At 54.3% G+C, this 18,263-nt stretch overlaps 1 protein-coding gene across 2 annotated transcripts in view; it reads right to left on the bottom strand.

Annotated features, from left to right (window-relative positions):
- Positions 1-3,919: 3,919 nt before the first annotated feature.
- The window catches only part of MAN2B2 (mannosidase alpha class 2B member 2), a 46,198-nt gene continuing 31,854 nt past the window's right edge, over positions 3,920-18,263 (bottom strand). For both annotated transcript variants that reach the window (XM_087434894.1, XM_004432256.3), the window contains 8 exons: positions 14,716-14,907; positions 13,989-14,241; positions 12,686-12,796; positions 12,419-12,611; positions 10,241-10,378; positions 7,439-7,551; positions 5,388-5,508; positions 3,920-4,182 (listed from right to left, as the gene is read on the bottom strand). In XM_087434894.1, coding sequence (XP_087291020.1) covers positions 4,085-4,182; positions 5,388-5,508; positions 7,439-7,551; positions 10,241-10,378; positions 12,419-12,611; positions 12,686-12,796; positions 13,989-14,241; positions 14,716-14,907 — 1,219 coding nt within the window. In that variant the 3' untranslated portion in view covers positions 3,920-4,084. The remainder of the gene's footprint in view (positions 4,183-5,387; positions 5,509-7,438; positions 7,552-10,240; positions 10,379-12,418; positions 12,612-12,685; positions 12,797-13,988; positions 14,242-14,715; positions 14,908-18,263) is intronic.

The raw sequence follows: 18,263 nt of genomic DNA, 5'->3' as shown, positions 1-18,263 counted from the left end.
TCTTGAGTTCACTCTGGAGATGACCAGCCTGGGGGAAGCCAGCTTCCTTGACGTGAGAATCCCAAGCCATGCAGAGAGGCCATGTGTGGGTGCTCTTGTCAACCACCCCAGCTGAACTTCCCTCTGACTGCCACTGTCAACTACCAGCCATGTGAAGAGTCATCCTGGACGTCCAGTCCAGGTGAACCTTCAGATGACTGAAGTCCCAGGCATGGGGAGATCTAGAGGAAGAATCTTCTAGGCAGATGGAACAGCAGTGGCGAAGGCCCTGAGGTGCTGGCTGGAGTGGAGTGGCTGAGGGAGGTAGGAGGCGATAAGGTCTGAGAAGTACTGGGGCGGACCACAGAGGGCTCATGGGCCACTGTTAAGATCTTGGGTTTACTCCAGGTGGGACAGGAAGCCGTGAAGGTTAGAGGAGAGTCGCTCTGGCCGTGTGTTGAGAAGAGACAGTCGAGGGAAGGATAGAGAAGTGGGGAGCCCATGAGCATGCTCCTGGGACATCCAGGCACGGGCGATGGGGGCTCAGTGGCAGCAATGAAGGGGGTCAACAGGGCCAGACTGGGATCATCTTGAAGGCAGAGCCAGCAGGATGTGCCAACAGATTAGATGTGGGTGTGAGAGAAAGAGAGGCATCCAGGACGGCTCCAAAGATTTTAGGACCGAGTGGTGGAAACACTGAGTAGTGCAGAGTAATGTAAATGCTGGATATTGATCCAGCGAAGTGGTAACAGACCCTTGTTGGAAGAGGGGGACCAGGAAGTGTGGAAGTCACTCTCTATCCAATTACCCTGCCTGGTTTCTCCTGAGCATCTCGAAATAGTTTAATGTCTTATTTGCTTATTTATTGTCTTTGCGCCCTACTGGAAGAAACTCCAGGGCCCAGCATAGGTTCTGGCAGATGTACGAGCTCAATAAATATTATGGAATGAAAGGAAGGAAGGATGGGAAATGGAAGGAAGTAGGCAGAGAGAGAGGGAAGAAGAGGAGGGAGAGACAGAGGGAAGAAAGGGGGAGGAAGAGAGGCAGGTCAGGGGTCAAGCCTTGCCCAAGGCCAAGGCCACGCAATCAGCCTCCTTCAGACTCTCAGCCAGTGTGCGCTCCTCTGTGCAGCCCCACTGTGTGTCGCAGTCCAGAGGGGAGATTTCCTCATTTCTTTTAAAGAGAAGTCCCACAGGATTTCCTGGCAGACAGGAGGCACCCTGGACTTGGAGTCTCAGGTCCAGGCTTGCCAGGGCTCGCTGGTTCCAGCGCTGAGAAGCACTGATGGCAGAGAGTTCATTTGTACAGAAAAGAAACACACTGTCCCGTCTGTCCTCTCCCCGGAGATCCACCCCACGCCCTCCACGCTCCTTCCTACTGCTCCCAAGGCCCTTCAGACCCTGAGGACAGAGATGATCCCCAGCCATCTCTTTTCCAGACCAAATCCTCATTGATTCCCGCTTCCTCATTTATTCTTTCAACAAGTGACTTCTGAGCCCCACTATGTGCCAGCCCTGCTCTGGGCTCCGGGGCCAAAAAGACAAAGAAGCCCCCATCACCCACCAGATGGACCCCACATGGGGAAGACCTGGACCAGATGTGCCACATCCACTCTGGAGGCCCGAGTCCCACTGTCCAGGAGCAGACGGGCTCAAAGGGACAGGGTAGGAGTGACTCCGCAGCTCCCCGGGCCACCCTAAGCCTTGGCCTCCTCATCTGTGAAATGGGCCAATGGCCGTGCCTTCCTCACGGGGACCGGGACCACGTACCTTTCCCCCACTGCTTCTTTCTCTAGCAGCTAGCCCAGGGCCCACGGAGGGCCATCTACTGAGTGAATGAATGTGTCACAGTGTCACGAGGATTAACGGTGCTAACATACATGAAGCCACGTGATTCCTGAGGGTGCTCCACGGGACCTCCTGGGGGGATTTCGGGAGGACATTCGGACCGCAGCTGACCACCCCCGCCAGTCCCGAGAGCCAGTTGGTGACCTCATGGGTCTCCATCAGCATTTGCTGGAAGGGAGCGGCCCAGGTTCCAGCCCCATGCCTGCAGTTCAAAGGCCCGGTTGGTAATTCTGTTCCAGAACCAGCCAGTTACATTTTATGGCAGCAGCTGGGCTGATGCGCGGCGATCGGAGAACAGCATCGTGGCCATGGTGCAAGGGAAGCAGAGTTTGTCAGAAAATCCATCCCAGGTCTGAATTATCTCTAGGTAATTATTCCAGCTTAAAAGAAGCCCTGGGTCACAATGACTGCTTCTCCTGGAGCTGCTGGTGCGGTGCTCCGCGTGGGCCTCTCAGCCCGGCTTCGCTGTGGCGGGAGGCGGCCGGGGTTTGGGGGCTTCGCAGCCGCGGGTAATGTGAAGGTTCTTCCCGTGTCGGCCTTTACTACCCTTCACACCCAGCTCCCGCAGGTCCCTGCAGGAGTTCAGACCATCCTTGAATTAGAGCGATTGGTCCCCACATCGGGGCTTTTGAACCGTTAGCCCTGCGTGCCCGGAGGGTGTGCACCATGCGGGCCCTTGAGCTAGTGGTCATTGGGGGACGGGCCCCAACGCACCCCAGACTCAGTTCAGATGAAACTTCCTTCCTGGTCACACAGAACCTTGAGACTGTGCTCCGACGTCCCTCCTGGGGACGACTGTGGCCCCAGTGTGGTGTGAGCACGTCTCTTAGGCTCTGAAGTCCCCCTGCCCTGCCGGTCCCAGCCCCTGAGCCCCATGTCACCAGTCTGCCTCCCGTCTGGTGCCCAGGGCGCCTTCTGCTGCCCCAACTCCAGACCAGCTCCCACTGCCAAACCGGAGACGGTCTCTGCTAGCCGGCGGCCACATCTCCCTCGCCCAAGAGGTCTGAACCCTTCCAATCTGTCCTTCCCTCGAACCTCCGCCCTGGGTACCACACAACTCCTTCTATCTCACAGCTCCCTCTGTACAAATGTTTACAATGGAGGTACATCTCATATACCAGTAAAATCACTCTTTCGAAGTGCACAATTCAGTGGTTTTTAGTACATCCACAAAGTTGTGCAACCATCACCACTATCTAATTCTACAATTTCCTCATCCCTCAGAGAAACGCCGCACCTGTTAACAGTCAAACTCAATCTCTCCTCCCCCAGCCCCTGGCAACCACGACTCTATTTTCTGTCTCTGTGGATTTGCCTATTCTGGACATTTCATATAAATGGAATCGCACAATATGTGGCCTTTTGCGTCCGGCTTCCTTCTCTTATATACTGTTATTGAGGTTCACCAGGTTGTAGCATGTAACGTACTTTGTTCCTTTTCATGGCTGAGTAATATTCCATTGCATAGAGGCGCCACATTTTCTTTATCCAGTTGATGGATGTTTGGGTTGTTCCCACTTTTGGCAATTGTGCATAATGCTGCCATGAATGTTCACAAACAAGTTTCTGTGTGGGTGTGTTTTTAGTTCTCTTGGGCACACTCCTAGGAGTGGAAGTTACACTTTTCCAGTTGTTAATAATTCTTATATTGATTCACCTGCTGTGTGGTCTCCTTTCATCTCTTGGACCCAGCCGGCTGCAGAGCCTTCCTGCTGGGCAGGTGCAGCCCTGGGGCCAAGGAGAGGGTAGGGGGCTGGGATCCCAGCTTGGCCTCACTGCACCTCAGCTCAAGGCTGCAGCCCCTCCCCTGTCCAGTGGCACAGCCATGCCCCCTTGCAGGGGTGTCACCAGCCTGGGATGAGCCTGTGAAGGCCCCAGCGCACAATAGGGCCACAGTTAACACAAGTGACCTCGGTGAGACCCAACAGGGCCTGCATGACAGACGCCTTTGGTATCACTGTGGGTCTCTCTCTGCATCCAGTAGAACTCCCTGTCTGACTTTTCAAATGAACGAGGAGGGGCGAGCATGTGTGAAGAATCATCCGTGTGAGAGGAGAGCAGAGAGCTGGCACCAGTGGGTGAGGTCCTTATAATGCAAGTTTTATTTGAAAAAACAACAAAACCCCCAACCCGCGCATTTCCTGCCCTTAGCCTCCTGCCCTCACCCCTCATCCCTCTGGGCTGTGTTTCCTTGTCTAGGTCCTGTTCCTTCGCTTGGGGACGCGGGGCAGCCCTGGGCCACAGACTCTGCCAAGGGCTCACTGCTCTCGAAAGTGAATGAAGAAAGTCCGGATTTCTTTTGGGTGGAGGGTGACGTTGGGGCCTCCCGGGGGCGGTGAGGGAGAGCTGGAGCCACCTGGGGGAGCAAAGGTGGTCGGTCCAGCACTGCCCCTTGCAGCCCCCTGCTTCTCCAGGACGCTTCCGCCCAGCATCCCCCTCACAACGTGGCACCTGCCTACAGGTGGCTGTCGTGGCTCCCACTGTGATGACAGCCCTGGGCTGCCCCCTTCCTGCCAGCGGGCCTCTTGCATTTCTGCCCTCCCCTGAGGTGGAGGGTAATGTTTAGGTTGGTCCTGGCCCCACTTGACTTCATTTCCCCATGGGGTGTGGCACTCAGTGCCGAAGAGCTTTCTCACTGAGGCCACTGGGGAACCCTGCCAATCTCACTTGGCTCCAGTGAAGTCACCCCTGGGGTTCAGGCTTCACCCTTCAGAGAGAGCCTGTTCTCCCACACATCCATCTATCCTTCCATCATCCACTCATCTTCCTTCCTTCCTTCTACCCATCGTCCATCCATCCACCATCCACTCATCCACCATGCACCCATCATCCATCCATCATCCACTCATCCACCATCCACCCATCATCCATCCATCCACCCACCCACTCATTCATCTTCTTTCTTTCCTTCCTTTTTTCCTCCTTTCCATCCATCCATCTTCCTTCCTTCCTTCCTTCCATCCGTCCATCATCCATCCATCTCCCATGACTAAGTGTCCACCTACGTGTGGCATGATGGTGGACAGAGACAAGATGCATGGGACAGAGGAAACACGGGAGGCGGGGAGAGCGGAGGAGGCATCTGACCCAGCCCTGGACTTGGTGGACCTTGGGTGGGAGCTGGCCAGAATGAAGGGGACAAGGACATTCCAGGCAGAGGGAACAGCACAGCAAAGACTGGGAGGCATGAAGCCGCCTGTGTTTCACAGGAGCTCATGGTGGTGTGTGCAGAGTGAGGCACAGCATGGCGACATCAGAACCCCCTGGGGTACTCTTGCGAGTTCTGGACTCACCCAGGGCACAGGCAGGGGGTGTGGTTTGTGGAGACACACACACACAGACACACACGCCTGTGTGGGAGCCCTGGCAGGTGGGGACGAACCCAAAGCCTTTCTGAACCTACTGTGGGGGGCTCAGGTGGGCTACAGATCAGAGAAGGAGAGCAGCCTGGCCAAGGTCACACAGGCTGTAAGGGGCAGAGCTGGGATCTGAACCAGGTCTGCCCAGCTCCCCCGCCTGGCTGGGAATCCCGGGTGGGGCCTGAACCAGGGGCTCCCGAACCTCTGTGTTGGTGGCCATCCTGCGTCCTCCAGGTCCAGCGCTGCAGCGTGCTCACGTCCCAGGTGCCCGTGAGGGAGCGCTCCTCCACCGCCACCACGGAGCCCAGCCCCCGCAGCACGGACTGCAGGGACAGGAGCACAGGGAGGGGTGAGCTACCCCGAGGACCCAGATCTGAGCATGGAACAAAACAGCAGCAGGGACGGCCCCCACGGCCCAGGACGGAACACGCCTCCCTCATTTAATTCTCAGCAAACCTCCAAGGACAGGACTGCAGCCCCATGTTATGGATGAGGAAACGGAGGCCAGCTCCCCCAGGGCCGAGCTGGAGGAGCATGCCGGAGGCGGAAGGCGCTCGGAGCTGCCTCCGACATCGAGTCCCCCTTCTCCCCCGCATTGCTCAGCTGGCACCATGCCCAGCCCTGGGGACGAGGCCAGTCACAGGTATTCCATCCCCTTTCACCAAATAGGCATCGACCCAGCCCCCTGTGCAGAAGGAGGCAGGCGGCCCGCTCTGGCCATCATAAAGAAAGGGCCAGTCTGCTGGCCGGGAGGGCTGGGAGGGTTCTGGAGCAGCTGCCCTGTGCTGCCAGGAGGAGAAAGCATCGAGGGCAAGGCCCTGTTTGCTGTTCGGTCCAACCTTCTGCCGTTACATCTGCTCGTGAGGCCTGTGCCAGCCTCTGACCACGAGTGACGGGCAGGGAGAAAAAGAGGCACCGTGCTGACCAAGGCCAGAAGAACAAAGGCCACCGGTTCCTGAGGACGGCGCTGGGCAGCTGCTGCTGACAGCCACAGCCCATCCCGGCCACTCCTGCTGGGTGAGGACTCGCCCCTGGCCGTCGCAAGCACTCCTGGCCCGTACGCTAGACCATGCGGCCAAGCCTATTCCTAACTGATGAACGCTGTCACCTCCGCGCCTCCGTCCACATCCAGAAGAGGCGCATGGTGTCCGCCCCGACCGTCTCCTCCGCTCAGGGCCTCGCTGCTTCCACCTGTTCCCTGGCGGCAGCACCAGATGACCCACCTCCAAGATCCTTTGTTGTCCCTGCACCCGTTACACTCGCCCAGGGCCTACTGGGCACAGACAGCTCAGACCTGCTCTCGGCCCCACGGGGCCCATGGTGGGTGGGAGCCCGGCGAGGACAGAGACCGTCCTCCCACCCCACGGCGTTAAGGCCCGTGCGGGGGTAGGGGCATCAGGAAGGCCCTACTGAGGAAACCTCTGGGTTGGGTTGCTGGGATGCTCCCGGATTCCGCTGAGGAGACAGGCATCAAAGACGGCCCAGAGCACAGCCAGAGATTTACAGACCTGCTCTGTGAGCAGGAGATGGATGAGGAGCTCACAGCCCCACAAAGAATGCAAACTGGGGTGAAGGGAGGTGTCCACATACCTTCTGGGGAAAGAAGGTGGTCACGCTAGGCAGCGGGAGCCTCACCCATTAGTGGAGGTTCACAGGGCAACATGGGGGCCAGGAGGGGAGTGAGGTCAGAGGTCAGAGGGCTAGGAGGGCGCCGACATTGATCAGCCGCCTTAACTGCCAGGTGCCCGTGCACACGTCATCGCCCCAGAGCCTCTCAGCAGCCCTTGGGACAAAGCACTCCTACCCCCCCATTTAAAGGTGAGGGGACTGAGGCCAGAGGCTCAGTTCCCCGAGACCCCAGCAAAGGCACCGGGACTCGGACCCCGGACTGCTTGACTCTGCATCACCCTCAAAGGAGCTCTGTGGGAGAAGCTGTTCTGTTTTCTGAGCACACAAGCAACATCTGTGTTGTTAAAAAAGTTTTACAACAAGAATAAATGGGAAATAAATAAAATGCATGCTGTTGTAATGACTGAAAAACCCAGAAGACACAAAGAAGGAGGGCGGGGGCGCCCCCTCGCCCCCCCAGAGCCCACACCCGGCCCCTTTGCGAGCACTCCCTGATGCATCTCTTTACCAAGGTCGCTTTCAAGCCAGGATGGTCACACTTGGGGTTTGCTCCCTGGCGCGGCGTCTGCCCAGGAAGGCGTGACACGGGGGTCCAGGGGTGGACATGGGGTGGGGGTAGTTTACCTCCAGATTCACTGTCACCGGCTGAGACAGGACCGGGTCCTCCCTGGCCTTGTACAGGTGTTGGAGCCGCAGCAGGACACGGCGCAGGTTGGCCTTGGTCTCTCCTCGATGGCCTTGAGGACAGAAGGAAGCTGGCAGTGAGGACCCCCGTCTGTGCCCAGTGCTTCACACACTCGCTCGCTTCATATCCTCAACTCCTAGTCACATCCTTCATATCCTGTGACACGCCTCTCTTTACAGACAAGGAAACCAAGGCTCAGAGAGAGGCAGTTACTTGCCCAAGGCCACACAGCAGTGTGCAACAGGGGGAGGATCCGAGGCCTCCCGCCACCCACACAGGCCGATGCTGACGTCCGGAATGTCTCTGTCCTCATTCATTGCTGTGGTTGTCACTGGGCCTGTCCTCAGATCTTCCAGTTCTCCGGAATAGTCTCTCCTTCTCTACCCCCTGTGAAGCATGGTGTGGCTACGTAAACCCGAGGCCAAGGCCAAGTGAGCAGAAGTGATGCGTCACGTCCCACAGGACTTTTTCCTGCCTCGATGATGGAGGAGTGCATGTTGTAATGCCCTCCATCCGCTGGGGCCCTGGTGACCCCAGTGAGAAGGGCCTTGCTGTCGACCCCCCTGGACACACAAGCATGGGGAGAGGTGGACTTGTGCTGGATTAGGACCGGGAGAGTTTGGGGCTCTTTGTTACTGCAGCATTAGAGGTTTGTAAAATCTCCTCTCTGTGTTCCTAAGGCCATGGTGAGGGATCCGAGCTCCAGAGTCAGGCAAGGCCTCCTGCCTCCTGATGACGACGAAGAAGATGATGATGATGGTGATGATGATGATAGTGATGGTGATGGTGATGATGATGTGATGTGATGATGGTGATGGTGATGGTGATGATGATGTGATGTAATGATGATGGTGATGATGGTGGTGACGATGATGTGATGTGATGTGATGATGATGATGGTGTTGGTGATGGTGATGATGATGTCATGTGATGATGATGGTGATGATGGTGATGATGATGATGTGATGTGATGATGATGATGGTGATGATGATGATGTGATGTGATGATGATGATGGTGATGATGATGATGTGATGTGATGATGATGGTGATGATGATGTGATGTGATGATGATGGTGATGATGGTGGTGACGATGATGTGATGTGATGATGATGATGGTGTTGGTGATGGTGATGATGATGTGATGTGATGATGATGGTGATGATGGTGATATGATGATGTGATGTGATGATGATGATGGTGATGATGATGTGATGTGATGATGATGATGGTGATGATGATGTGATGTGATGATGATGATGGTGATGATGATGGTGGTGATGATGATGATGTGATGATGATGGTGATGATGGTGATAAAGATGATGATGATGATGGTGATGTGATGATGATGATGATGATGATGTGATGATGATGATGATGGTGATGATGATGATGTGATGTGATGATGATGATGATGGTGATGGTGATGATGATGACGATGATGATGGTGATGAAGAAGATGATGGTGATGATGATGGTGATAAAGATGATGATGATGATGATGATGATGATGATGGGCGATGGTGATGAAGAGGATGATGATCACGATGAAGAAACTTACTTCATAAGGTGGCTGTAGTATCTGGGGAAGCAGGGGGGACCCTTGCACCATCCCCTGATGATCCCGTCACCTGTCTCTCACCCACTCCCCTCCAGGGGGAGGGACTTTCCCCTCAGCAGGTCTGAGGCGTGCTCAGCTCAGCCCCCTTCTCCTCCTGTCTGGGAACAAGCTGCCTACAGGAAGCGCGTTCTCAGTGCTGCTTGGCCGCACACACAAGGGGGGAAGGGAAGGCTTTGCCGCAGGAAGGCCTCCCCACCCAGCGTCTTCTGTGATGGCGGGGGTCGTGATGCTGGGCTTCAGTGTCAGGAAGCCACTTAGCTGCAGAATGATCCACAGTCTCCAAGATCCACTTTATCAGGGACAAAGGTGTCATTTGGCATGTTGCCTCTTCCTTTTCCTCTTTCCTGATTCTGCAGATTCTTACTGAGCCATCCTTAGGGGGATGCTAGGCCCTGGGAGGGGCTCTGGGGACATGAGGGTGGCTAAGGCTCAGTCAACCCTGTCTTTGAGCCACTCACAGTATAAAAGGACAGACAGGGAGCAGCTAGAACTTTGGCAACAGGATGAGATGGTTCCTGCAAGGTGTTGCCTCCTCCGGGAAGTCCTCCCTGATGCCCTGCTGGGGGCTTGCCTCTGATCACTGTCATCACTGTCTGGTGACTTGGCTGGTTCCTCCTCTAGACCGAGAGCTCCGTGAGCCCAGGGACCTTGCCTGCCTTGGTCACTGCTCCTTTCCCAGTACTTGCTGCAAGAGACACTTGTTCATGAATGAACAGAAGCTCCAGACAGTCAGGCTGCCTGAGCTCGGAGGACGTTGGGGAACTCAGGTGTTGGGGGCTCCAAGAGGAGTCCCTGGACGAAGCACAACCCGAGTGCAGCCTGAAGGGGTCACAATGTAGACAATGGTCTGGGGTTGAGGTAGGGGTTAGAAGGGATCCATCAGAGAATGGTGTGGGCAGGTTCTGGGCTGGGGTCCAGGCCCACCTTGTCCCTGGCTTGCTGAATGACCCTGACTGACCTGAATGTGGGCCTCATTCTCCCCATTTGGCAGATAAGAGGACCAGGTGACCTCAGAGCCACGACACTCTGAGGAGAGCCCCTTTCGTCTGGCGATGGGCTCTGGGGCCTGTTGACGTAGGGAGGGAGGATGGAGTCTGGACCCCTGGCCGCCTCCTCACCTTTCTGGAGATTCTGCAGGTGCTCTGCATGGTTCGAGCTGTAGTTCCAGCCGGGGATGCTCAGGATCTGCAGGTGAAGACTGAGGGGCAGCGTCACAGCCTCTTGCTGCCAGGGGCCTGGGCGATTCCAGGCAGTCTCTGCAAGGCAGACGGATGGAGCAAGGGGAGGGTTTGGGGCCAAACTCCTCCTCCTGGCATCCAGAGCTCTCCACACTGTGTCCCCCATTCCAGCCCATCTCCCACCCTCCCTGCATGTAGACACACTGTAGTCTGCCTGAAGCATCTGCTGGTCCAAACCCCCAGGATCCTCCTCCTGGCTTTACCCACGCAGTCCCTTCCACCTGAATGCCCTTCCTCCCACATGTCCAGCTGCTCAGATCACAGAGTCTGAGAGCTGGAAGGACCTTGCATCTCTAGTCCAGCAATTTCAAACTGCAGGTAGGGAGACAAAGGCCCAGAGAGGGGACATTCGTTCCAGATCACACGGCAAGTTCAAGCAGAGCCCTGTTTTCTATTCAAGGTCTGGGATGCCAGCTCCTCCCTTGTTTTCTCATCTCGCAGTCTCTCTGCTCAGAAGGCACCTCAGCCCCCTCCCCACCTTCCTCCTTCCAGGAAATGCGCTGTTCAACTCTGGGCTTCTAGCTGTAGCTGCCATGTCCCTGCAATACCCCAGGCCACAGGGACTGGGCCAGGATCAGGTCACATGATCCAATCAAGACCAATCAGAATCTTTCCCTGGGACTTCTGCACTTGAGACCAGAAAGTTTGAGTCTCAATTCCTTCTGGGTGGGGGAGATATAGAGCCCCAGAGCTGGTCACAGCCATGTCCCAGTTAGGAGGAGAAGGAAGGTCTGCAGACAGAGAGAAGAACAGATGAATGACGGAAGGAGAGGGGCAGCCTCGTGAAGGTTCCAGCCCCGAGGCGCAGTTATCCCCCTGCCCTCCCTCAGTTGTGAGGGCCTCAGAATAAAGTTTCCTGGTGGATCAGCTGCCTCACAGGGGGTTTCTGTCTCTTGCAACCAACAGAGGCCAGAGTGGGGCCAGAAGGTTGGAGCTGACAACAGCCACGGAGCTTTCTCAGACACAGCAGCATCCCCCTCTTCAGGAAAGGCTCCCACTGCCAGGAAGGAACCATGACTGACCCAGGAGCAGCCCCCGACCCTGCTGGGCCAATCAGACCCCCTCTCCCGGGAATCTGAAGCCTGGGACCAGGAGGTGGCTGGGTAGGCAGCTCAAAGGCAGTCTCGGGTGAGACAGCCATGAGCATGTGCTCCTGAGAGGCCCAGGGCTGCCCTGCCTCCCACCCACCCAGGCCTCTTGTCCAGCTCCTCCCTCGATCCCACGAGTTTCCCCAGGCTCTGCCCAACTAGCTGACCCTTCGGTTTCTGGGACTTCCAAACCAGAGGCCTCAACTGACATCCTCAAAGTTGATCCCTGATCTTCTCCCAGCTGGCGGTCTCACACTCTCCCGAATCCACAGAGCACCACGCCCTCTCCTCAGCACCACTCCGGAGCTCTCCACCCTGAATCCTGGAGCTGTATGATCACAGCTCCCAGTGGACAACCCCCGAGAAGTCCTTCAGGAGAGGGGCTGGGCATCACACATCTGCAGCATGCAGCACACAGCAGGCACTCAACAAATGTTTGCTGCATGAGCGAGCAAGAGCCCACCTGCTTGCTAATGCCTTGGGAAAGTTCTGGCCCTAGAACTGAAGCACTCTACAGAAGTATGAGTGGAGGCATTGCATAAGCTTTGTAGATCAGACCATGGACTGGAATCACCCTCACCTGGTGACAGCATACCTGGATTCAGGTAAAGCTAGTCTTTTAAATGCTGAGCCCATGACCAGAAGTAACATGGTGATATATGTTGTGTTAAGAAAGAAAAAGACACATCAGAGAAGAAAATGGAAGACACTCAGGGAAAAGGTGTAAGGTGATGTGGGTGAGTCCCAGCTCTGCACTTCCCAGCTGTATGACCACGAGCGAGCATTGAACCTTGCACCTCAGTTTGCCCATAGATTAAGTGAGGGGCTTGGAACTGAGGTCCCTGAGGCCCCTTCCTGCCCAAAAGTCGCCCAGATCCCTGAGGGCACAAGTCCCTCCCCAGGTTTGCTCTGGCCAGGTCAGCTGGTTCTGGGGCGGTGATGATATGTGCTTTGAAAGGACACCCCTTACCGGTCAGCTTTCCCAACAGCACCAGGGGCCTGTGCTGCAGCGCCAGCCCGCTCCTCTGGTGCAGGCCAGCGATGGCGGGCCAGGGTCCCAGCAGGAGCCAGAGCACTGGGGAGACGGTCGAGGTGTCGTCCAGCGTGAGGTTGTTGCTCAGGGCCCACATGTTGTTGCTCCACAGCCGCCGATGGAGCATGACCTGCAGGGCAGAGCGTCTGACGGGCCCCGCCTTGCACGGGGCGTGCCCGCGGGTGGCCCTGAGGGGCCTCCTACCTCCACCTGCCCGTTCCCTTGGCTGGAGACGCCGTGGGCCTGCTCCGACAGCAGCACAAGCCTGCTCCTGTTGTCCTTGATGAAGGCCGACTGAACCATGGGGTAGTAATTCTGTGGACACAAACATTGTCAGGCTGGCGGGGGGGAAAGGGCGAGGGAGGCCACCTGGTCAGGGATCACCATCTGGCCACCCCAGCCAGCCCCCTGCACAGGCCCAGCCACAGTGCAGGACAGCGTGGGGCAGCATGGGGCGGCGCGGGGTGGGGGCTCTGACTCTGGGGACCGACAGACTGGGATGCAAATCCAGCTCCACTGCTTCCTGACCATATGAGCTGGGGGACTTAGCCTGCCCAAGCCTCGGTTTCCCCATCTGTAAAATGGGGCCCAAAGACCCACTCCGCACATCTCCGGCAGGGAGGGAAGGGAGGAGCGTGTGCCAGTCCAGCCTGATACAGGCCCTCGGCCGAGGGGTGCTAGATAGAGAAAGGACTCGGGTCTGGGTGGGAATAGGAGGCACACGGCCACGCTCTTTGCTCTGTTGGAGCAAGACATCCTGGGCCGATGGACGTGGACTATCAGGGGACCCAGCCACAGCAGGTGACAACTAGAAAAGAGGGATGAAAGGAACAGAAACTCATCGAAAGCAGAGCAGGGTGGGGACACCCCCTTCCGGGGCCCCCATGGAAGGAAGAAGAACTAACAATCATAGAGGGCATACCAGGTGCCCAGGGCCGCGCTCCCCCCGGATTATCCCAGCCGACCCTCTCAGCTCTGGGAGGGAGGAGGCCACTGCCTTTTCCCAGGAGAGCACCGAGGCACAGCGAAGCCACGCACCTGCCCACGGTCACGCGTGGCGCAGAGGCAAAGGACCTGGGAGCGGAACCTGACATCTGACTTCAGGCCACGCTCACCGTTTGCCAAGCCGCCGGGCAGCGTTCTCGGCTAGGAGCAGCTGAGGCGGGTCAGGCCCCGCTCAGCCTTGGACAGACGTCAGCTCATGAACCCTCAGAACGAACCTCTGAGGACCCACTTATCTCACAGAAGAGGAAACTGAGGTACAGACGGGATACCTTAGGGACTTTCCTCAGCACGTGGTGGCACCAGAGTTCAGACGCCAGGTCTGACCTGAGCCCGTGCCTCTGTCCCCACACGGCACACGCGTGGGCAAGGGGCTCCGAAAGAACTCTCTCCAGAGGCCTCTGCTGCTACGAGTTGGTGCTCAAACAGGTGCTCTGGCCTTCTGGAAAAATGCCATCAGGGCTGCATCTGCGGGCGCTTTCCCCCGGCGCATCACAGGGCATACCCGAGCGATTCTGTTGTTGGCATACTGCAGGTAGGTCCTCCGCTGCATCTGGTAGCCGTTGTTGTCCGAGTAGAGGACCTGGTGGCTGTTTAGATTGGTGCTGGTCCTCAGGATGGCCTCGTGGTTCATCTGCAAAGGGCCCACCCGGTACTCCTGCTCTATGCGATGGCAGAGCAGCTCCCCGTCATGGCCCCGCGGCACGTGGGCGAGCCGGGAGTAGATGGTGGATGAGTGATGCTTGGCCTTCGCTGTCCTGAGGAAGCAGGATCGGCAAGTCAAACTCTGGGAGCTTTCTGGATGCCCCTCCCTTCTCCTTCCCTGCCTCGTGTCACTCCCTCCCTCCCTCTTTCCTGCAGGCCAGCGTGCAGGGAGCCGTCCTAGGCAATATGATGGGAGAGCCCCGTTCCCCCTGGCTGCCTGGCCAGGCCTGGAGGGCTGGAGTCTGTTACTGCTAACGTAAGGACTCCTCTCGTGGGTAAGTCACTGCCACTGTGGGCCCCGGTCCCAGCTCTGAGCTTAGAAACTACCCGCTGTGATACAGCACTTGCAGACGGAGCCAGGATGCGCAGACACTGGAGCAATACACGTCTTCACCAACCAACGACCCTGTGCCGAGCACAGGTCCAGGGGCTGGGTGTCTGGAGCAGTGACGGACCCTCATTCCCTTCTCTCCCCGCCGGCGTGCACCTACGTGCGCTGGGCACAGCCCAGGGGGTCCCCACCGCACCTGTAGAAGTACTGCCGGATCTCGGTCATGAGCTTCCCCACCACGATGTCCATTCTCACGGCTTCCCACGACGGCACCGCGGCCTCTTTGGGCGTAAACAGGTAGTTATCAGAGAAGCTGGCCTCATCGGAGTCAATGTTGACGCGGTACTCCATGAACTCCTGGGTCATGTACACGGTTCGGTTACTCTGCCTGCAGAGGCGGGAAAGAGAAAACAGTGCTACCATCATGGACAATGTCTCTGGGCATTGTCCTCATGATCTGGAGCCAGGCTAACAACCCCTCTATGCAGACACCAGCTGCGAGCCAGGAGTGAAGAAAAACGACCTCTGCGGGCCCAAGTGACAGTCACGAGGCCACTAGATGAGGCTCATGCACCGGGTTCAGATAAAAGCCCTTTAGACCACCCCACCCCCAGAGCCAACGTGGCCTTAGACTCCTTCCATGTCCCTGAGTGGACAAGGGAGGAGGGGAACGCGGCCCGAGAGCTTAAGCAGAAGGCGCTCGTGCCGCCACCAAGGAAACTCCCCACGGAGCTGGCGCCGCTCACCCCGGCGGCCAGCAGGGGCCTACCCTTCTTCTCTCAGCAGCCCCCAAACCAGTACAAGGGTGGATTTTTGTCACACTGACTCCGAGCTACCGGATGGCATGCGCCAGGGCCTTCACTCGCTTCACCCAGTCAAGTCCTCCCGACCCGCTTGGGCAGGGACTCTTAACCCGTTCACGACTGAGGCACACAGGCTGGCCGAGGGGATGTCACTTGCCCATGTCCACACATCTAGGACATGTGCACGCCAGGACTCAGATTCAGTCCCAACGCCACCTTCTGTGCTCACTCCGCCATGTTAGCATCCTCGGGTTCGGAAGAGGATGCGGGAAGAGTGGGGAGCAGCTCAGAGCCTTGTAGACATGTTTTGATTGTAAATCTGTGTGTGCTCTAAACAAACACCCAGGGATATATTTGTATTCTGGCATGGCCCTGCCTGGATACAGAAGATGAAGAAGTAATGCTTCCCCACCCATTTGGGGGATTTCTGTGGGATTTTGGGGAGACTGGAAAGGAAAAGGACCACCGGAGAAGGGTCCCACTGGGCTCCTTTGGAAAGGAGAGAAAAGAATCCTTTTCATTAGTCTAGCACCCAAGGCCTTTCCCATCAGGCCCCAGGCTCCCCGCCCCTGGCTTCCTTTCAGAGCTCCCCTCAGTGTCATAAAGAAAGGAAAAAGTCAACAAAAAATCCTAAAATTTGTATTGAACCACAAAAGACCCCCAAATAGCCACAGCACTCTTGAGAAGGAAGAACAAAGCTGGAGGCATCACGTTCCCTGATTTCAAACTATATTCAAAGCTGTAGTAATCAAAACAGTATGATATTGGCATAAAAACAGATACATAGGTGAATGGAACAGAATGCAGAGCCCATAAATAAACCCACACATATATGGTCAACTAATTTATGACAAAAGAGCCAAGAATATACAACAGAGAAAGGACAGTCTCTTCAATAAATGGTGTTGGGAAAACTGGACAAGACACAGGCAAAAGAATGAAATTGGACCTCTGTCTCACACCATACACAAAAATTAACTAAAAATGGGTTGAAAAACGGGTTGAAAGTAAGACCTGAAACCATAAAACTCCTTGAAGAAAACATAGGCGGTAAGCTCCTTGACATCGGCCTTGGCAACGATTTTTTGGATTTGAAACCAAAAGCAAAAATAAACAAGTGGGACTACATCAAACTAAAAAGTTTCTGCACAGCAAAAGAAACCATCAACAAGATGAAAAGGCACTCTACCAAATGGGAGAAAATATTTGCAAATCATATCTGATAAGGGGTTAACATCCAAAATATATAAAGAACTCATACAATTCAATAGCAAAAGAAACCAAACAATCTGGTTAAAAAATGGGTAGAGGAAATGAAAAGATATTTTTCCAAAGAAGACATACAGATGGCCAACAGGTTCATGAAAAGATGCTCAACATCACTAATCATCAGGGAAATGCAAATCAAAACGACAACGAGATATCACCTCACACCTGTTAGAATGACTATTATCAAAAAGACAAGAAATAACAAGTGTTGGCGAGGAAGTGGAGAAAAGGGAACCCTTGTGCACCGTTGGTAAGAATGTAAATTGGTGCAACCATTGTGGAAAACAGTATGGAGGTTTCTCAGAAATTTAAAAAATAGAACTACTATATGATCCAGCTATTCTATTTCTGGGTATTTATCCAAAGAAAACAAAAACGCTAATTCGAAAAGATATATGCATGCCACGTTCACTGCAACATCATTACAATAGACAAGACACAGAAACAACTTAAATGTCCATTGATGGATGAATGGATAAAGAAAATGTGGTACATACACACACACACACACACACACACACACACACACAATGGAATACTATTCAGCCATAAAAAAGGACATCCTGCCATTTGCAACGACATGGATGGACATTGAGGGCATTAGGCTAAGTGAAATGTCAGACAGAGAAAGACAAATACCGTATGATTTAAGTTGAAATCATTTAAGAAAAAAAAAATGAGCTAATAGATACAGCAAACAGACTGATGGTTGCCAGAGAGGGGGTGGGGAGTGAGCGAAATGGGTGAAGGGGGTCAAAAGGTACAAACTTCCAGTTATAAAATAAATAAGTCATGGGGATGTAATGTACAACATGGTGACTATAGTTAATAATACTGTATTGCATATTTGAAAGTCGCTGAGAGAGTAAATCTTAAAAGTTCTCAGCACAAGAAAAGAATTTTGTAACTATGTATGGTGATGGATGTTAACTAGACTTAGTCTTACTGTGATGATCATTTCACAATGTATACAAATATCGAATCATTACGTTGTACTGAAACTAATATAATGTTATATGTTGTTATACCTCAATTAAACAGGTAAATAAATGCCCTATTCCCATAGAAATTTGTTTTATTTCTGACCATGAGATCCTTTTATTTAGTTTTTTAGTCTAACAACATTATTTTCATAAATAGACACCCTTTCCCAGCAATATTAGAGTATTCAAATAACGCGGGGATGTTATTAAATGCATTTAACTGAGCTAAGCATGTCAAGGGAGCACTTGGCTTTATGATGGAAAAAAATCAAAAGCAAAAAGGACAAAATCTGGTCCCAATTTTCCTGTAAAAATATCATTTCAAAGACAATTTTTCAGTTGTTATAACTTATGAGAAATATATTAAAACCATTCTTTGACATGTAAGACAAATCTGATTTATCTATTTGTCTTAACCTATGCAGCAAGAATTTTTAATCTTGGGAACATGGGCCACCAAGGAGACTGTGGATTGAATTCAGGAGGTCCATGAATGTGGATGCATAAAATTATACCCTTGGTTTCCCACAAACCTATGACAGATTTAGCCTTTCCTTCCGTTATGAGCATGGGCCACGAATTTCAGTGCTGTTACAGAGTCTGTGGCTCTGTCAGCAGAAGAAATCACAGATATTTTCATAGCACATTATAGTTGTTGCAAATAGTTCGAAATATTTATATTCACTACT

The sequence above is a fragment of the Ceratotherium simum genome, chromosome 8 (genome assembly GCF_057802395.1).
Source record: "Ceratotherium simum simum isolate JZ-2026a chromosome 8, ASM5780239v1, whole genome shotgun sequence".
Lineage (NCBI taxonomy): Eukaryota > Metazoa > Chordata > Mammalia > Perissodactyla > Rhinocerotidae > Ceratotherium > Ceratotherium simum.
This window is presented reverse-complemented; position numbering and strand designations above follow the sequence as displayed.